General features: G+C 38.7%; 3 protein-coding genes across 4 annotated transcripts; 1 reads left to right on the top strand and 2 right to left on the bottom strand.

The window, feature by feature from the left end:
- The first annotated feature begins 180 nt into the window (after positions 1-180).
- LOC6737563 (CYFIP-related Rac1 interactor B) lies at positions 181-20892 on the top strand. Its single transcript, XM_016169799.3, has 5 exons — positions 181-431; positions 1531-1832; positions 14153-14416; positions 19403-19665; positions 19726-20892. The coding sequence occupies exons 2-5, from the start codon at positions 1650-1652 to the stop codon at positions 19988-19990; spliced, it is 975 nt and encodes a 324-aa protein (XP_016031353.1). The 5' UTR covers positions 181-431; positions 1531-1649; the 3' UTR covers positions 19991-20892.
- LOC6737565 lies at positions 16678-17738 on the bottom strand. Its single transcript, XM_002084362.4, has 2 exons — positions 17578-17738; positions 16678-17511 (listed from the first exon to the last, which is right to left on the bottom strand). Exons 1-2 carry the CDS (start codon positions 17734-17736, stop codon positions 16864-16866), a joined length of 807 nt encoding a protein of 268 aa, XP_002084398.4. The 5' UTR covers positions 17737-17738; the 3' UTR covers positions 16678-16863.
- Positions 18153-19384, bottom strand: LOC6737564 (putative uncharacterized protein DDB_G0271982). Of its 2 annotated transcripts, XM_016171281.3 has the most exons (4): positions 19233-19384; positions 19047-19165; positions 18607-19016; positions 18153-18471 (listed from the first exon to the last, which is right to left on the bottom strand). In XM_016171281.3, exons 1-4 carry the CDS (start codon positions 19298-19300, stop codon positions 18298-18300), a joined length of 771 nt encoding a protein of 256 aa, XP_016031355.1. In that variant the 5' UTR covers positions 19301-19384; the 3' UTR covers positions 18153-18297. The 2 variants fall into 2 exon arrangements, with proteins under 2 accessions (XP_016031355.1, XP_016031354.1); XM_016171280.3 differs by having other exon boundaries at positions 18607-19165; positions 19233-19383.
- Positions 20893-20909: the final 17 nt, after the last annotated feature.

Genomic DNA, 20909 nt, shown 5'->3' with positions numbered 1-20909 from the left:
GACAAATTTGTTTTTTATGAACCGTTGTTTATACAAAAAAGTTATATAAATTGAAACACACACTAATTTATTCATACCTTATAAAATTATTTTTTATTAAACATGAAATTGTGTGTTTCTTAATTCCCATCACTAAGTTGTTGTTTTAGTATTTAGTTTCGGTATATTTTCGAGTGCGTTTTATTCGACTAACCCAGCCACGGTCAGTCTGCTGTTTTGTTGTTGTGTTTTTTGTCGGCGGCGTGTGTATCGCATTCGCATCGCATCGAATTGAATTTGATTGGATTGAACTGAAATCGTGTGTTTTGTGTTTTTAAAAAAAACTGATACAAGCATTTGCACCCCGCGAGCTGCCCATAATGTTGAAGGCGCCCTTGCGCTACTAGGCAATTAATTAAAAATATAACAAAGTACCGCTGTGTGGAAAAAAGGTGATAAGCGTGGTGAAGAAAAATGAAGAAAGGATGAAATTCCAATGCAGACGAAACCCTTTTGCATGGGGAAATGTATAAATAATATAAAAGTGAAGATAAGCGCGCAAAATAGCGAAGCAAGCGGAAAGGGGACGGCGAGAGAGCGAGATAAGGAAAAGCCAGATAAACAAAAGCCGTACACACACACACGCACACATGGCCACAATTCTTTAACAAAAACAAGCCCGTTTTTGTTGCTCCTCTTTTTTTCGCAATATGTGTTTACATGTGCTGCTGCTCCGAGCAGGAAAATGGCCTTTTCCCACTTAGCGCGATGTGTGAAAATTGGCCTTGCCGATTTTCCTTCTCCTTTTTTTGTTTACCGATTTCGATCTGTTTCGATTTCGCAGTATTTCCTGCGAAACGCACATTGCCAAGAAAAGAGATAGAGAGAGAGAGAGCGAATGGCCTTTTCATCATCCTCTTTCCCTCGCTCTCCTCTTCACCCCCCGCAGTGCAATTTGTGAGGTCGAAAAAATACAGTAAACATTGGTTAGAGATGAAACAAAGCGGAAAATCGGCGACATTCCTTTGATTTCAATATATAAAAAAGTTGTTCAAGGGAAAAACTAATTTGTATGCTTTCTTAAAAGTAATTTTTGAGTATATTAAAGTTAAATATATTTATTTAAATCAAATGAAATTATCAGCAAAATATTTTTCCTGAATAATTAATTTAAATTTAATCTTAGATGAAGATATATTATGTATTTTCATTTGTAAAAAATGAAAACCATTGTTAGTTCAAAGTCAACATTCAAGAACTTCCTTGAACCCCAACCATCTGTGTTATTTTTTCCCATCTTCGAAGGGGGCTGAAAACATAGAAAACGCAGTGTTTTGCTGTCACCGCTTTTCCCACCCTTGAAACTGCCCTTTTCCATTGTCCTCCGAAAGATGAAACAAGTTCCTGAATTGAATGCAGCTTCCCCCACCATCAACTATCCCTAGCAACTTTTGCAGCTGCCTTTTGGGGAACCAGCCCATTATTTTTCGTGACAACAGGTGCAACAGCTGCTATATGATCTTTATTCTTTGTGTTCCCACTCCCTTTCAGTGCTCCAAATAAATAAAACAACAAAACCCCAAAAGTGCTAATTAATAACGCAACAAAATAGAAGGAAAACCAATACTACGAAATTCCCCAACACTACAAGTATTAGTTAATCAAAGAAAATGGGAAAGCTGCTGAGCCTGCTGTCACGCGACGACTCCAATTGTTGCGCCGCCAAATCCTACGATGTCTTCCTGGATTTCGAGAACGCCGCGCCCACGGAAACGGAGCGGGCGGTCTACGACGAGGTGGAGCGGGTACTCCGAGAATCGGAGGTGGTGCTCGACGAGATACAGATCTATCGGGTGAGTCTCAACTGGCCATATGCGTCATTGGCCACGGGCTAAACCGCAACCCCTGCCAACCGGTTATTGGCCATTTGTCCGATGATTCCTATAGTTCAAGTCACTAAGTGGTGATCAAAGCGATTTTTTTTAAAGAATTATTAGTACCTTATATTTCTATATATTGTATATATTAATGTAAAAATTACTTTTTAAGCATTATAATATTTCCAAGGCATTTATTCATTATTTTCTGAGATTAAGCTAAAGTATATTTTGAATGGCTTATTTATTAAGTAGTATTTTAAGTAGTTTGATTATGCCTGTGCTTCCCCGCAAAAGGGAGGTACTGTAAAAGACTGATAATTTCAACAACTTGCTAAAAATAACAACAATCGCCGGGAAATTGAAAGCAACAAATAAGAGCAGCCATAAACGAGCAACAAATTGAGTATTTAACCTTTGGCAGGTTGAGAAAAGAGACGCACTGAGCAGAGCGCTATCTTTTGCTCTCTTTAAATACTGTTACTCTACTATTACTATAATAATAAACAAATGATTGTCATTATGTACATGCTATTTTGGTAATAAAACCTAGCATTTTATGGCCGCATTAAAATTAGCAAGTCAAGGCTATAAGCGTAAATATTTTGTTAACTATAGATCACCAGGCTTTAGGCGTATATACTTAGAATCCATTTATTAAATAAATATTAGTGCACAAACATCAATAAAAGCAATTCCTCAGAGTAGTAGATTTAAGTAGTTCGCTCTGCAACTGATTAGATAAACTGGTCATTTTCCGATGGATCCAATGTGGCGCCTCCAATGTGGCATGCCCCCCACCACCATGGATCTCTTTGATGGCCTGACTCACGCACGTGCCCACATGATCCGATCCGGTGAGCGGACTTCTTTCATTATCGTCGCTCCACTGACGTCATTAACCAACTTTTGCCGCCGCTCTTCGCACTCCCATGATTCTCCTTCTCCGTCTCTCTGCGGGAAGAATTAGTCACCCCGTTCTTTGTTACTCACACAGAAAAAAAAAATGTCTATGATGGGTTTGTAACTACTCTTTTTTCAAAAATAACTTAGTCTTTTAACGGATTTTTTAACTGATTAGCATACTTTTTTTTCTGTCAAAAAAGCTGACTTTCTAATGCTGTCATTAAATAGTTTGGACATCGTTGATTTGATATTGATAAGAAATGATAAACGTATGCGGACCTGATAAAAATATTGTAAAGCAAAAAATCCAAAACTAAAAACCATAAAAAATAACTGCCATAAAATACGCAATTTATAACGATTTAAATCGATTACAAAATACCATTGAACATATATATTTTTTTCTGTGTGCATTTGACCTTTTGGCGACAAATTCTAACTCACATTGGTGTGTGCAAATTATTAATTGGGTTTCAGACGCAAAAAAAAGAAGACGGTCAAAGCGGAAAAAGGGGTTGTGGGGGGCGTGGCGGTTGTATTTGGAAATGAGGGGCGGCAGACAAACAAATGTCAGGCCGAAAAGCTTTAATCAACGCAAATGAACTGGAAAATGTATACCAATGAGCTCATTTCCTTTGTGTTGACCCACTTAAATGGGACCGAAAGCAACAAAGACGACCTCGTGGGGCATTTAACCCTTTGGTGCAGCGATTCCCGTTCGCATTTATATCTTTTTTCTAGTCCCAACCAGAGGTATTTAAAATGCGCTTAATTTGCGGACTGCATTTTATTTTCATTGCAATTTTTATTGGACTGCTCTGTGCGCGTTCATTTTGTTAGCCCCAAAAAAAAATGAGTGGGTGGCTTTTGGGTTGGCACAACTGGTTGTCAAGGCAAACAAACTGGTTGTGGACTAGGTGAATCTCCCCTCACCCCCTCCCCCTCCTTTTCCACCCAAACAAAAATAGTTGGCCAGGCGCCAAAAGCTGGCAAAATGGCAAAAACTTCATGTTCTGTTCGGTTGTTTTTGTTGCACTTATTCCTGCAAGTCGGTTGCTATAAATAGAAAGAAAAGTGCAAAGAGGAAAAATCAAAGCTTTTCTTTTCTTTTTCTTTTTGCCCCCCGGCATTTCTTGTTCCTTTAAGTTGAGTTGGTAATTGACATGACTTTAAAAGAAATCGTTTATTGCGATTTCAGCTTATAAATTTTCATTCGTTTTTAACATTTCACGCCTTTATAAAATATTAGTGATTTGTTAGGATTAGGGTACTAAAATTAGCTCAATCCTAAAAATCATCTACAATGGCATTCTTTTCATTCGGCGCAATCATTGTGCGACTTTTTCCCAGCGGTAATAGGCTTTTCTATCTGATTTATCAGCACTTGTTAGTGGCGCTTTTGTTAAATATTGGCCTAGACTAGATATGGCATACAAGGCGCCCCATTGTGTGTGCGTAATAAACAGGCGACAACAGGGTCAACAAAGGGCCGCAAATAATAATAAGAGTAACAGAAAAAGTCCCATTTCGGTGCAGCAGATGATAATCATGATGATAATGCTTACGCACTCACCTGGCGGCGAATGGGAAAAACAACAATAAATGTGAAATTACTATACTATATTAACAAGCAACAACGTGTGGGTGCTGCACATGTAGTAAAAGTTTATCGGGTTTGTGGGCCAAAGTCATTGAAATCCGATGAATTGCTTTGAAATATATGTACATATACGTATATACTATGTGAATTAAGCCATTAGTTTTGTGGTTTTCCATACCGCTGACAGTCTGGGCTAGATAACGATTACATATGGCCCGGCAAACATATGTCGAACACATGGAGTAATCCGATACACAACCTTGGATGCCCAAACCCCCATGAAAAACAAGTGCAAAGTGCTCCATATCAGCTAGGTTTATTGTGGTTTGGTTGGCAATATTACGTTCGATATGGCTTTAGATTTGATGTACATACATATGTACATCACATATGTACTTACTCTCAGTCGAAATGAGTTTGTCCACAATTGAGTCATTATGCGAATGTTTTTTAAATATTTAAAGTATATTTATCCAACCGTTTTTGAGTCACTAAAATGTTATCCGCCCTTTTTGCGTTACCCAAACTTAAGATTACAAATTTATCAACTTTAAAAAATAAATATATATTTTATGCTGTAAATTCTGTACTAAGCAACTATACCAAAACATAACTCATATGGATCATTTCACTTTTTAGCCCAAAGCAACTGAAACTTTCCCATCGAATAACATAATGATTTGTGATATATTTTCCCATTTCCCCACAAACTCAAAACTCAGTCACAGCTGCTTTCACTCAAAAGGGGAGAAGCCCCACTTCAAATTGGCGACCCATTTCAAAAGATTGCTCCACATACAAATAAAGAGAATGAACGATTTGGCATCGCATGAATAAAAATATATGCACATTTAAGTATTTAATGAGAGTTATACACTCGAGGGCGAAAGGCAGACAGACAGCCAGCGGCAATCAGAATAATCACAGAATCGGAATGAGCAGTCATTAGATAGGCCCCCTACCCCCCTACCATATAGAATACCTCTCATCTCGGCACTCCCACCTCTTCCAGTTTTCAGTTTCCATTCCACGAATAACTTGAATGATGTGCGCGAATGCAAAAGCACAAGCGGGAAATAAAAGCCAACTTCCGGTTGGTCATTCAGTTGGTCAGTCGATATAATCGCTATAATGTGCGTGCCAGAGATCGGCATTTGAATATTATAAAATTATGATATGGCACTCGAAATCTGTTCTGTTCAAAGGGAAAGTTATCAAAACTGCAGTTTATTAGTATTTATTTATTAACTCAAACTATATGGAGATATTTTATGTCAGCTATAATATTTAATTGATTATCACTCCAGTGCTGAATAAATTCACAAAAAAAGGTGTAATAGTCACTTACCCAAAACTGAATATCCATTGATATTCACAATTGCATTTAGCTTCACTAAACCATTTTTAATGACGGTTATTATAAAAGTTGTTTAGCTTTTCACTGTATAAATGTTTTCTCTTTTATTTCACGTCATAAACCACAAATCAATTTCGACGAAAATAGAAAAAACCGCCGACATAAACAAATCGAAGTGTAAACAAACACGTAAACCGCCTTTTTAAGGTCAGCAGTTTAATCAATCTATTAATTTGAACAAATTTCCTTACAAATCAACTTCCGCATTTGAAATATTTACAACACTTCCCCAAAAAATAAAGTGGGCCAATCCGCAAATGGAAATCCCCGCGAGGTTTAATTTTTACAATCAACATCATAAATGCTTTCCAAAGCACTTGAATTTAATTTTGTAATGCCTAACCTTTATTGTCCAAATTAGCCGCAATTTAAATTGAAATTCATCGTTCATTGCATTTCACTTTTTCAAATCCGTTTTTGATGGTTAGCCACTCGCAAATTGTTTATAGCCCACGTTAACATATTTATTTTCGAATTTCCGACGTCATCAGCCGCAAATCAATTTGCGCCAAAAATAGAGAAGTTTAAAAACGTAAACAAATGGAAGTAAATTAAAGTGTACACATTTAAAGTGTAAAGCTCAACGAGGAATTTGTTTCAACAGCTACGCATCAAGTATCATTTTCTCGAGTTTTTCGAGTGCACTTAAAATAATTTCGTGTAGCCGGGAAATTAAGTCGCAAATGTGGCATTTCAGTGCCGCCCACACACTTGAAGTGCGTTTAAAAATTATAGGGTAATTAAATAAATATTGCATGCACAATGAAAAATTAATGAAAATGCAAGGTGCACGTGTGAAATTAAATAAATTTATTTTGCTTTTTCATAAGTGAATTTTACAGCACTGAAACGCACTGTATGTTTGTGTGACACATTTTTGTGATTTATTAAAATGGCACTGAGCTGATTTCATTTAAACGAATTTAATTTAATTGAATAACGCCCCGACAATCGTTGTTTATTGTATTTTACTTGATTTGATGGCTTTGACCAAGGGTTATGCTATACTAGCTTAAACGACTGACTAAAATATGGCCTCGAAATTGAGTTTCTACGCCCGTCTGTATAAGGATGGCTAATTATTTTAGATACGCCCCTCGTTGAAATTGCCTTAAAGTTGCCAAGTGAGCCATTTACGACTTCTGGGCAGGATCGTGCGTCCAGGTCTGGGTGCATCCCTCTAAGCAGCTTAGAAGCCCAGTGCATTGCCATCCACAAAGTGCAATGGCGAACGACAGCGAAAAGTTTTCAGCAGCTTTTTTACTGCACGGCGTCTGTGCTGCAGAAATGTATTTACATTATTTTATATCTTTTTTACGAGCAACTGTTTGGCATCTCCGTTTATGCGTGTAATTTGCACAAAATAAATACGCCTTTCGGCCCGGAGAAATGTGCTGTTTTTTTCAGGAATTTCTTCGATTTATTTATCTTGTTTTTTTCAGAAGGTTTTTTATTTTTTTACGCCGCTCGTAACCCAATTTTTAACAGCTGTTTATGAATTTTCAGTTGTGGGGGTAGTTGTGAATCGATAAATAAAAAACCTCGTGGAAGAGAAATGTGATTTACTCGAGTTAATTGAGAACGAGGCAGTGACACATGTTGTATGGGAATGTGACAGCTATTTCCCCCACTCCTTCTGCCAATTTCCACATGGTTTTTACCCACTCCTTCGCCCCATTTCCACACACAATTTTTCCCTGGGGACATTGACATTTGTTTGGCTGCCCGGATGAAGTGCGTCAAACTCGGGTTACCGATAAGCGAACTTTTGTCGATAATTAAATGCTATTTTTTTTGCATATCGTTGCGTTTGTTTTACGTACTCAACACTGGAGATTAATTAATGTCAACTTTATTGAAGGATCACAATCGAAGGTATTGTTAAATGGACTGTATAATACAATATATAATATTCCTCATAAAAATCCTCTAAAGGCTTAAGATCGTTAAAGTTTTTCTTTAAAATATAATGAAAGCAATGAAGCTAATCCCTTGGATTGGTATTTCATATGCCCATGCATTTTCCATGTTTTCCAGCGAAAAACCGCACATTATCCCCTCGCGTTCTCACCTGACATTGATAATGCCAGGTTTATCTTATCTTTATTGCAATCGCAACGGACTGTTGTAATTGCTGCTGTTTTTCGACTCTTTTTTTCTGTTTTCGCTTCGATTATCTTGATAAATTATGTCCGTGCTCGTGACAAGTAAAATCGCATTGGTCGTCGAGGAAATAAAGCTATTATGTTTTATTCAAATGTAAATGGTAATTGAATTTACGACTCACGCACCAGAAGAAGTCGAATGTCTTTAGTTTTATTGTTTTTGGTTTATTATATGGTTCTTCTTAAAGCTCCTAATGATTCACACCGAGCTGAGTTCCTCCCGTTTCTGTGTAATGTCCAAATATGTCGAGAAGATTGCTTTCACGGGAAATCATAATCATTTGGGATTTACTCAATATTGGTTAGACTAGCAAATCTCTATTTATAAAGCGATGCATCAACTGAAAGTGATCGTTTTAATTGTCAAATGCTATTGTTTTGCAAATGACTTTTAATGATGCACAGCATCGTCGCATTCTTGTGAAAATGAAAAGTTAAACTTGCACCTCTAGTTTTCTATCTCTATAGTGCCCTCTCCCTCTCACTTCTCCGTCTCTCTTCCGCAACAAAAGCCGCAGTCAACGATCGCTCAGATTTAAATAATGACTCACAAAAGCCATAGTTGCGAATTCTTGTCCGAGTCAGCAGTTTTGCAAGTGTAACGCAACATCAACAATAACAAAGAATTTTGCAAGGCCTACACAGGAAAAAAATTTGTACAATAATCCTGGTCATTTATGCTTAAATTAAGCAAATATTTGCTTAATATATCTGCTTGTAGAATGAACGAAAAGGAATGTTTAAAAACATTTTTAAAAATACATCGATCTAAAATCATTCATGTACATTTTGTTATTTCATAATTTGATAAAGTGCTTGTTTATTCATAAATAAATATGTATAAAAATGGATATGACCTAATTTTTAATAACTTAATGACTTAATAATATTATAAACCAAATGACTGAAAACAGCTCATATCATAATAATTTGTTGTGCATATTTAAAAATTTAAAACTAATCTTTTTGACTGCATGAACTATAAACAAAGCCTAATGTATTCAACATAAAAAAACAACAAAAAATAAATATAATATAATAAATATGCTGAAAGTGAAATCAGCATTAAGTAACTTATTCATAGTTTTAAACTACATCAGTGTTTCAGGAATTTGAAATCTTATTTTCATGTTAAATTTAAGAAAGTGGCTTTTAGGCAATTAAATACATATTTTAGCTTATTTATAAGTTCTCTGAGATTCCAGTTTAAAACTAGAGCAAAACATAGAAGAACTCTTATTTTCCATGCTCAACATTGAATTATTAAAAGATTTTCGTCACCGGAAGGCGCAGATTCAAGCAGCAGAATTTGTTGAAAATTATGAAACATTTATGATTAGGTTAGTCATCTGAGTGGCTCTATAAGAAAATTGTATACTCAACATGTCATCGTTGTCGCCATAATCTTCATCGTCATCATTGCACTTGCACTTGTTTATTTTTTGTTTATTTTATTGTGTATTTTATTTATACCCTTTCGTAATTCATGGTTGTCATGGTCGGCGACCGAATGTCTGTGGAATCAGCTTCCTTTGTTCTGTTTTTCCTACTTTTCATTTGAGTTTTTCTTATTAAAAACAAAATTATGAGAAATTATCGGTCATCAAAGAGATATGGTTTTTGTTTTTTTAAAAATTCAGGGAATTAATTTGCATTGATTTGTGGCTCGCCAAGAGTGAATATTTTGTCATTTTTGTTTGTCTGCGGTTCATTCATCGATTCATTCACTTCAACGTGATGGGAATTCGAATGCGGTGTTGTGATGATGCAAGCAAAGCATGGGGAAATTAGAAAAGCGAAGTCATATGCGTTTTTTTTTTGTGCCAAATGAAAATGTCAGCAAAAGCCAGCAAAAAATGTGCGGCATGTTTGGCATGTCTGTCTTTCCATCCCAAGAGCACTGTATTTTGTTGTTTAACACGCTGCAAAAGGGGCTGTAAACAACTTCTGTGGCATCCACGAAAACATACCCAATTCGCCTGCTGTTGCAACACCACCCACACTTTTCCGGCGATCCCCCCTTCCCCCCTCCGCGTCACAAACGCATGACATCAACTATTTTATAGCGTCACGCGTTTCCATTGTGGGCGAAAGTCCAATGGCAAGTCGGAGTTGCACTTTAGCGCCACTTGGGATAAACACTTGCACAGTGAGAAAATACCAATGCAAAACATAACATTTATACTAAAATAAACATGTACTAATACCAAGGATTTGCATTAAGTATTTAATTGTTTAACTAAAGCAGACTGTTTAACCAAAAGCTTATAACAGAAATAAACAAGATTGTGAATAACATAATAAGAAATTCAGTGGATATTGAATAATTGATTTACTTATTACATTATAGTATTGAATATCCTATAGTTTGTTAAATACAGATTATTAACATTATTTTATAGACTAAATTTCAAATAGGGTGTACTATTTATAAGTTAACATCCATGCTGATTCTGATATAAAAATATCTTTTGAAAATTACACCTTCTCTAAAAATAAGTCATACCTTACTCAGAATTGTAGCTCTGCAAGACCTACCCCTTTTTTCTCTCAGTGCTGTAGCTGCAAGATAAAGCTGGCGCTGTGAAGCAGGTTCGAAGTTTAGTTAGTCAGTGAGTGGAGGGGGGGAGGCTGCGATTAAAACACGATCATGTTCGCTAATGCTAAACAACACTTGCCAAGTGTCAATGGCAATTATCTGGGGCACAACGACCACTCTCTGCACAATTCACAATTTCTGCATTTCCGCATTGCTGCCTCCAATTTCGATTTCAATTAAAAACACTGCCACATTCTGCGGCAGATGCAACACTCGCCTAAAGTTAATTAGCTATTCATCTAAGTGTGGTGTAGTATGCATTATGTGGTGGTTATGTGTGGTTGGCATTGTGAGTGCTTGGGGTTTGGTTATTCTTCTTTCATCCGTTTGCTGCATGATGGAGCGCAAATGAAACGCTGACTGATTGCGCTGCTATGCTGCTCGCTGCTGATGAGCAGACGGGCGCAAGTGTTTTAATTAAACCCCAAACTAGAAACAGAAACAGTTACGAAACGAGGCAAACGGTTCTTGGCTTATTATGATTACTTTTCAAGCGAGCAAGCGCGCGCTATAAAAGTCTTACAAGTTCAAGTTTGTTGTGGTCTTGTGGGTGATTTCCCTACGATTTCCCCCCATTTTCTTGGCAGACAGCACGTGCTTATCCAAATGGAGCGCATCGGCGTTTTGCTGTGAACTCAGGATGGTGGGTTGCGGGGATGAACCAACGCAATTGCTCACTGGACAGAGAATGCAATGCAGCATCTCGATGCCGTTTCCTGCAACTTGGCTTCCAGCTTAAGTTGCTGGTTTCCCCCCACAACAAACACCTACGCCTTTTGTTTTGACTCTGACATGCACATGACGCAAGATAAAATGCAGGCGACATTTCAAAAGGAGGTGGAGAAAATACACTTGCACACTGAATGGAAAATTAATCATAGAATTACAAGAATTTTAAAAGATTTTTAGTGGAATGTGCTCATTTATTCAATCATCTACCATATTTGTATGATTTTTATGAGTTAATTGAGTCCGCCAGATTTGAGTTACAATTTTTCACTATCAGTACTGAATATTTTTACATACACCATCAATTATTATTCCCCCAAGAAACGGATGAACTTGCTACCCCTAATCATAATGCCCCCCGCAAGGGTAATAAACAAAAGTGAGCTGCCTAACGACACTGGGCCATATGTGTGTAGGAAACCCCAAGAAGTCCTCCTCTGCTCCGACAATCTCAGCTAGCAATCTCTGGAATGGAATGCCAGCCGAGAACAGTCCGCCCACACGGGCCACGTTTATTTCAAAACCAGACACAATTTTTCCACCAACTCAAAGGAGAAGTGAGCAGAACAGACCTGGCCAGAACCAGACCAGGCCAGAACCAGAACCAAAGCCATTTCCGTTGCATGACCGTGCGCTTGGTTGGTGGCATCAAGAGTCCTTAGAGAGTCGCTGGCGTAAACGAGACAATGCCGGTGAATAAAGTGGGATGAACACTGGGAAAAATACTTATAAGCAAGATAAGGGTCCTTTAAACATACCCAAAGCAGCGTTAGTCTTGCAATAATGTAATATATTAAGAATTATTGGAAGATAGTTCCATATTCCAAGAGGACTTTAGACAGTCATACATTACACATTAAACATAATTCTTAAGTAAAGGACTCCAATTAAAAGTGTTATTTCCTTTTCCTGTGTATAATGGTCCATTGAGTCCAAGTCAACGACAGGAGTTTTCATTCTTCTAACTTGTATATATATCTATCTTTTTTTTTAACTCCCCCGCACATTTTGTTTACTTGTTTGCGCGCGTTAAACATTCTGGGCCGCTTGAAGAGCAGCGGCCAAGGACGTGGGATCTTGACTTACAGACAGGTGTAAATTATGTAGAGTGAAAAGAAATGCCAGCACACAGAGCCCGAGATGGAAAAACAAGAGGCCAAACATCACAGATGTTGTGTGTTTTTGCTCGGCGACGAGCTGCAGACAGTTGCATTCGTATTATTATGATTATGCCAAAGAAGTCGGTGTAGAAAGCACGGCAGCTATATCACACTCAAAGAAAAATATATGTCTTGAACTATAATATATTTTATAAAATACAGAACGTGTGTTAAGATGATATATCTTTTAATTTTCTTAGCTAAGTAGTCCAATTACTGCACTGCTCCAGTTGTGGCAAACCTAATCTTTCAGTGCAGCGTTGCATTTTGCCATCCACTCAGACTGTTTGTTGATATGCGCAGCGATTTAATTATAAACACACAACACGTGCTAGTCCATTACAGTACAAAGAGGTGTGCAAACCAAAAATAACACGCGTTTGCTTCTTTATAGAGTTACCCACACTCCGACATCCATGAGCTTGAACTTTTGCAGGCCACTGAGCCGTGTGTAATCCGGCCATCCAAACCGGAGTTTTGGGTCGAATCGAAGGCGGGGTTTTGGCTATATTTAATTCTACATAATGTATGCCATAATATGCTATAATCGCTTAGACACGCGAGCCCATCAGATGGGGGTTTTGATATATAATTATCTATTTATGTGCGTTGTTTGACCAAAAGAAACTGAATCGAAGGCCCATAATTAAGTTAACTAACTTTGTATAGGAGCACCTTATACATTATAAGTAGCAATATTTTGTATAGTGGTAGAAACACTTCCAACAGCATATATTTCTGTTTAAATGGAATAATTAATCCCACCGGACAGGCAATTCTTGAAAAATCATTTACTCAACGGAAATATGACTTTTGAAACTGTTTCATGGAATTTAACAAATTTTAAAAGCGCAAAAAGTATATCAGACTAATAATCATGAAAATCTACTCATAAGAGAGTCGAGAAAACGTTTGCACTCATTATTTTCATGCCATAAATGATATCTTCAACAATAATTTCGCTGACAATTTAGTTTAGGCCGTCTGAAAAATAAATATTTACAGTATTATTAGCCACTTAAAATGCATTTGAAAAAATGCCAAAAGACCTCAATTGAAATAATCAACGCCATTTGCTGATTGCGCGACTGCGAAGTGAACTCTTCACAACATGCAATGACCGTTCGTTAGCTCCAGTTTAGTTTTCCGCTGCCGTGTGGGTTTTCATTCCACTGTTTTTATGTTATTTTATTATTTTTTGTAGATCATAAAGCATCGATAAAAATCGCTGCGCCGGTCAATGGACGCGGCTTGCCACATCGTTATTGTTGCATGTGCCGCTGAAATAAAGACGCCGAGTTTTCCTCGATGAAAACTCGCCGGCCACAATGGCTTGGCACGCAGTTCGCTGATTGTTATAAAACAAATGCATGAAATGTGGTCAGCAGGCGTAGTTTTCCTCCAGGGTACCGTAAAAACTAAAACCCCTAAAAGAGTGCACTGTGAGATAAAAGTAATGGGTATTTTAGATTAGTATGTAATACTAAGATCTAGTTTACCTTTCAGAGGTTAAACTTTAAACAAGCTCAGGAAACTAGTGTATAATTATATATTAGAAAGTAAATCTATAGATATTCAATTAAAATTTTTGTTTTAATTGCAAAAGTTTTTGAGTGTATAAATATTCTAATGTTCGCATGCCAAGCTCGCATTTAATCCTTCTTAGAGTCGAATGTATTGACTTACGTTTTTCCGCCTTCGTTCCTGCGAATCTTTGCAGGGTGCCGGCAAGGAAATCCGAGAAGCCATCGCCGATCCCTCGCCGGAGGTGACCGCCAAGGCCTGGGCGGCGGTGCTGCCGCTGGTGAACAAACTGAAGCGCTGCTACGAGCACTCCATGGAGCTGGACAAGATTGTGCCCAAGCTGCTGGGCCAGCTGGTGGGCGGCAAACTGAATCCGACACAGCATCTGGAGACGCAGCAGGCGCTGGTCAAGCAGCTGGCCGAGATCTTGGAGTTCGTGCTGAAGTTCGATGAGTACAAGGTGAGTGAGTTGCGTTTGGTTTGAGTTTGGTTGCTTTGACAGCTGGGTGTTACAAGCTTCGTAGTCCATATTTGGATGTGCGACGCCCACCTCGTTAACCCATTAATGGCTGGAGGTGGGAAAACCAGGCACTGGCAGCTTGACATTGCTTGTGTTTCACACGGCAACATTAGTGGGAATTGGTGGGTTATTAAATTAATAAAACATAAATGTGATTGAGGGGTCTCTTTAGTTACAAGTAAACATTTTGCAGTGAAACAAAAACGTTTGCAAATACATTTTCAATCAATGGTACTTAAATTTTAAATAACAAAGCACTAAAAATGGCATAAAAACTTAAATGGCTTTTTAAAGAAATCTTAATAAATCTTAACTCTGTAAACAAACTGGTAATTCCTGTAACTTTGCAGATGCCACAAACAGCAAAGAGTTGCCAGTGTAGACAACGTCTTATGAAGACTTAATTTAATTTAATCTCCGTCTGTTTGCAAAAATGTTAGTGGGTTAAATTCAGTCTTCTTCACTGCCAGTTTGTCTGTTTGTTTGCCTTATGTGGGCGCTGTCGACAGCCGAGCCAAAGCAAAGCAATATCTAAAAGCCGAGTCAAATGAAGCCAAACCAAGTCCCACTGCCAACTCATTGTGCGCGTGGTTGCATTTTTAATTGACTGACTTTTTTTGCCCACCGACTACTGCCTGTTTGCTTGTTTGACTGACTGACTGACTGGCTGGATGGCCAAGACGAGCGCGTGCTGCGGCCCATTGATGAAAAATCTTTGGGGCCATCCGTGCACATTCGTTGGGGCCACAGTGGAGCATCGCTGGCACTTACGCACACGCAAGCCAAATGGCCCACGACAAACGACCGATGGCCGGATGAAGTTGTAAAGCGTATTATGTCGGCTCCGGTGGCCTGACAGTGCTGGTCATTAAAGTAGAATATCTCAGGTATTATACAAATTATAAAAATATATATCCAAGACGGGAAAAATAATTTGAGAAAGATTTACAAGGATACAATTCAAAAAGTTAACAAGATGTTATTTTTAGGGCTAACAAATGTTTATTTAATGTGTGAATAAAAGCTATACATTGTTTGTTTTTTTTTTAATAATTATAAATTGACGTTGAGCTTTCCTGTTTGTTCAGTATTTTTTCAAATTTTAGTTTTATTATTTTAAATTACCTTTTCCGTTCTTGTTTGATTATAAATTACTCATTGCAATTAACGCACAATAACCACACTATTTTCCTAGCATAAACACTTTAAAAAAAGACCAACAAAATCGATATGTTTTTTAATGAAATTCAAACACTTAATTATGTTGGTTAACCTGAAGTGTTTGGCCATAACAAAGGCCTGAAATATGCAAACACAAACGTATCCGCACTGGGTTAAAACATTACCCATGAGCCACGCCAGTTTCTGTGGCAGTTGGTTATGTCGGTTGGATTGTCCGGAGTCAAATAAAATCGATTTGTTTAATGGCAAATCCCTGTGAATGGCGCATTTCCCATGGCTCGCTTCCGTTTGGCGAAACTTTCATCAAATCGATTGGGGAAAGGGGGGATCTAGGACAATCGGGTAAATGGGTGGAGGTAGGGATGGCGAAGTCATCGCCATCGTCGGTTTCTAGTCTCTGATGTCTAGTGTGTCTGCAACTTTGTGCTCCCGACGATAATGGTAATGATAATGGCGATGATGATGATGTTAAACGCTGCAAACTGCACGTTCATTGTGTGCTCAAAGTGTCAGCCGCCTGGCGCTCACAGAGTTTCCCATGTAAAAAGTTGCATATATACACCGATATATGTATGTATGTACATACTATATAGCCCAAACGTGCTTCCCAACTAACTGCCACTTCCGTTCCTCGATGAAGAGCATTGTTTCTGCGCCTTTGTTGCCACCAGTTTCCAGTGCGCCCCAAAGTATGCTGCACAATTTATTGACTTTGCTTGTAACTGGCTTCGTTTTAATGTTGAGTTTATTGCGAAAAATCTTTGGGCATCGGGAAGGCACTTACACACAGTGAGCTTGTATAGAGCACAATAAACTTGGCTTTATTGCTCTATGTAAGTTAACCACTGATATTTAAAGTTCATGTCAAAGAAAACCAAGAACATGCTTCAAAAAATGCGTATTTCTCTTTTAGAACAGTTTAAAATTAATCTACATTTTTTAAAAATAACTTTTATTGTTTTGCATATCTTAGGGGACTAACTAACCTTAGTTGTATGACATACAATAACTTTTTCTGCTGCCTTTTAAAGGGATAAACCAATATTTACTGTTTCGGGATGTTGACTCTACAGTAGCAGCTGCATCTGTATCTTTATCGGATGCAATTGATCTGTTCCGAGTGCAGACAAAATTGTTTTCTTGGCACGCTTTCAACGAAAAGCCTAATGGCTCTTGAGGGGATTTATTCAATTTGGTTTATTCCCCTACTTCTCAACGAAATCCTCGTTGGTGTTGTAAACTGGCTGCAGGCGTCTTGGATATTTACGCAAATATTCGGCGAAATGTTGGGCATATTTGGCCTGGTAATCACGACGCCTCCAGGGCTGAGCGGGTTCATAGAAATTCTCGTTATTATTGTACGTATTTAGATAGTTATTTGTGGCCAGTGAGCGACTGCCGCCAATTTGGACCACTTGCTCCTCCTCGCGACGCGAATCGCTGGTCTCCAGCTCCGGATTCCTTTGTGGATATGGCTGAAGTTGAGCTGGAATAGATTGGGGATAGGGCAGCGATGTTGATGGAGTAGTCTCCTGTTGCTGATAGTAAAAGTAGCCCGGCACATTGTTGTAGTTGTGATTGGGAGCACGTGTTGGTTCTTCCCTTCTCCAATTTGGATATGGTTGTCTAAACGAAGGTTCCGCGCCATAATAACCATTACTTTTTGGATACTGCTGCTGTTCCTGGGCACTGTACTGATTATCATTCACTATGATCGGCGGACCCGACCATATCGATTGCACATCTGGTTGGGGGTAGTTGGATGTGGTAATTGCATAAGCACTGCCATAAGGTGATGCATACTGAGCTCTCCCGCAAACTGCATCGATCATCAGCGGCATAAGTGCACATAGCTTCGAATAATCATTAATAGATTAATCATCTCGGGTGTCCGAATGGAAATCTAATGAAACACTCACCCAGCTCGGCGAACTGCTCTTCACGATCCGTCCTGTTTGCGGCTTCATTTCTGACTGTTCAGAACGATTTATGCTAATAACGTATTTATATGAGGTTTCACAACAGTCTCTCTGGAAAGCTATACTATATACATAGTATAGTATTGTATAGTAGTGCATGATGTTCGTTTGCAGTGCCTCTGTCAAGGTGATTGGATGAGCAAACCCCACTTTACCTGACTCAAAAATTTAGCAGGCGGCATTTCTGTAAAGTTTGTATTTTTTCTCACGCACGTTTTTTTGCAGCCCTGACAGCTTAAGTGCGGCATCGTTGTTTTGGGCCTGGCCCGAAGTGGAAAACCGTTTGGAAGCATTGGCAACACGGGCGGCAGGCAGGCAAATTGCGGTGTCACGTACCGCGTAATTACTAATTAGATTTTCAAGTCAAACTTAATTAGAGGTTAAAAAGTGCGAGTGTTGAAAGCAACCGATAGTTGCACACCTTATGATCTTGTGGGTAAAATGGCTTGCTATAAGGAATACTAACAAGTCCTTTTCCCTATATATGTATATTACCTAAAAATATGGCTGAAAAGTTTAAAATAAGAAACAATTCGAGCTAGCTTTATTTACTATAGTAAAGGGTATCAACATTTTCCTACTAACATTTTGTATAAAAAGTACAAATTGAAGATTTACGTTTGAAATTTAGCTGGCGTTCCTTTAAAATCCAATTCACTTTTATAAATTTGGTTGCATGTAATAGATAAAGAATGCCCCATCACGTGGCACTGGAAGCTGGCTGAGGAACTCGCCACCATCGTATGAATCGCTAAACAATTGGGTTAGATTGGCTTTGGGTTCCATCTGCTTGGAACTGTCCATTCCATGGCACTTACTCTCGCGCGTTAAGATCTAGAAAAAAGAATAAAAAATAATTAGATTTCAGTGAAAAGGAAAAATAGCAAGTAAATTGTCTATATCAATGGAGGCTTTAAAATTGTCTTTATATGACTATAGCATCTGAAGAACGACTTGCTTTAAACGCACCATCGTCTCCCTTATGGTTGTCAATTTTTGTGGTGGCGGAGGATGATTGAATGGCTCCTTATTGAATACGTTATCGCCACAGCACTTGAGCAGGTGGGATGTTATTATGTTCCTAGATCTGGCCTCGTCTGCATTGTGTGGTGGTTGGCGCAGCTTGTCCATCCACATGGTGGCCATCGTTTTGGAGCGAAAGTCAAGCTGGCAAATGTTTTGTTCCAACTTTTGAATGTCCCGCTCGAAGTCCTCGTCGAACTTGGTGATTTCTTTATTTACCCTTCTGGAGGAGGTGGATGGATCCTGCTTCAGATGTTCCCGCTGCAATTCCTTTTCACGCTGACGTTCCTTCTCCTGTTCCTTGCGCCACTCCTGCTGATGCTTTTCCTGCTTCTTCTCCCGTTCTTTTTCCCGCTCGAGTTCCTTTCGCCGCTCCAGTTCCCGCTTGCTTTCCATTTCCTTCTCCTTCCTGCGCTCCTTGCGATCCTCCTTGCGCTCAGGACTCGGATTCATTTCGGGCTTCTGCGATTCGGAATCCTCCATGACGTAGGTCTTCTGCCTGTTTCTGCGAGCGGTGCGAATCAACATCCCAAATGTTGTTTAGAAAACTAACTAAATAATTTTCAATTTACCCTTTCATGTCGCGTTTGTAAATATTTTTGAATATGTTCCTAAATCCCGAAGTGTTTTGCTTGCTCATTTTGACGGATGTTTCGAATCTGATGCCAGATAATATTTCATTCCTAAAATGATGTTCAAAGTTATAAACTTTTTAATTGTATTGTATATTTCTATTTTCCAGATGAAAACCCCCGCCATACAGAATGATTTTAGCTACTACAGACGCATCGTCAGCCGACAGCGTGTGGATTCCACGGAGAACATGCTGGTCAGCACGGAACTGGCCAACCGGATGTCCCTGTTCTACGCCCACGCCACGCCCATGCTCAAGGTGCTGAGCGAGGCGACCTCAAAGTTTGTCAATGACAATGCCGATGATGTCCAGAACACGACGGAAACGCTGGGCACCATGGCCAAGGTGTGCCTGAGGATGCTGGAAAATCCGTGAGTTTAAATGAAACACTCCTAGTGATAATATTCTAATCGATGGACAATTGCTTTCAGAAAACTCCTGCAACAGATCGAGCGTGAGGATACGAAAATGCTGGTGCTGCGCGTGATGGTCGGCCTGGTGATCCTCTACGACCATGTGCATCCGGAGGGAGCCTTCGTGCGTGGCGCCCATGTGGACGTGAAGGGGTGCGTCCGACTGCTGCAGGCGCAACCGGCGATCAAGGCGGAGCCGCTGCTGAATGCCCTGCGATACACGACGAAGCACTTGAATGGGGAGAACACGCCGAAGAACATACAGCGTTTGTTGGCCGCATAATATTGGAGGGGATCGGTGGGCGCGGGCGGAGTGGGCGGAGAGTTCATTAACGTTAATTTCTATGTGTATGCGTATCGATTTAAATGGTTTTACTTTATTTATGTAATTAGTAGGCTTCTGTATTATTTGTAAAAATTGTGAGCGAGTGTTGTGCTAGCAGGAGGCAGCCTCTAGTTTTATTTTTACCCTGTGTGCATTTCCAGCATTTGTTTCGTACTGTTTTAGACTCCAGCCTCCACGTAACGTAGCGAAGAAGTCGGACAAAAAGTGGGACGCATATATCAGCAGCAACAATATTTAGTTGATAATCTAGCCCTAATTTTAAGTAATGCAAGGAACCCAATTAACCTAAAAACAAATTAGCGCAAAGTTTAAACTGATGTTTTGGGTAGAAATGTATGAGATAAATCCTAAATTCCACTAATGCAGAGATTATAAATATAAAACAAAACACTTTTAAATCAAATCTAGAGTATTTTTTTGTACATGACAATGTGTTTAGAACGTGGTGTAAAGATCTAAAGAATGCATAAACTAATTGATTACTATAACAAACGAATTGTACGACCTAAAATGCCTACACACAACTGAACCACAAGCTAAAAAGCGGATGCATTTATATATTTTCAAGCCGTCAACTTTGATAAACGTATTTAAACAAATCTACAACAGAATAAACTTGAGCTGCGCAATAATAATAATTTTTAAGATTTACAAATAGAAATAAAGGATTAATAAAATGGCAAAACTTAACGCATACAATTTGTACCAAAAAAAAATGAAAGAACAATGAAAATTCACACAAACTAATTAAAGATTTATATATGCGATAAGAGCAAGAAGAAAGTGAAGAAAAAACTATAGAGAATGCTGAATCAAAATAAATATCACGCAAAATCAAACACATGAATTTTTGTTT

The sequence above is a fragment of the Drosophila simulans genome, chromosome 3L (assembly GCF_016746395.2).
Source record: "Drosophila simulans strain w501 chromosome 3L, Prin_Dsim_3.1, whole genome shotgun sequence".
Taxonomy (NCBI): Eukaryota; Metazoa; Arthropoda; class Insecta; order Diptera; family Drosophilidae; genus Drosophila; species Drosophila simulans.
This window is presented reverse-complemented; position numbering and strand designations above follow the sequence as displayed.

Coding starts and splice junctions, on each gene's coding strand:
- LOC6737563 (XM_016169799.3), top strand. CDS start 1,650: ATGGGAAAGCTGCTGAGCCTGCTGTCACGCGACGACTCCAATTGTTGC. Junction 1,833..14,152: donor ACGAGATACAGATCTATCGG/GTGAGTCTCAAC, acceptor GAATCTTTGCAG/GGTGCCGGCAAGGAAATCCG. Junction 19,666..19,725: donor CTGAGGATGCTGGAAAATCC/GTGAGTTTAAAT, acceptor AATTGCTTTCAG/AAAACTCCTGCAACAGATCG.
- LOC6737565 (XM_002084362.4), bottom strand. CDS start 17,736: ATGCACTACTATACAATACTATACTATGTATATAGTATAGCTTTCCAG. Junction 17,512..17,577: donor AGAGCAGTTCGCCGAGCTGG/GTGAGTGTTTCA, acceptor GATTATTCGAAG/CTATGTGCACTTATGCCGCT.
- LOC6737564 (XM_016171280.3), bottom strand. CDS start 19,300: ATGAGCAAGCAAAACACTTCGGGATTTAGGAACATATTCAAAAATATT. Junction 19,166..19,232: donor TACAAACGCGACATGAAAGG/GTAAATTGAAAA, acceptor CACCGCTCGCAG/AAACAGGCAGAAGACCTACG. Junction 18,472..18,606: donor CAACCATAAGGGAGACGATG/GTGCGTTTAAAG, acceptor TCTTTTTTCTAG/ATCTTAACGCGCGAGAGTAA.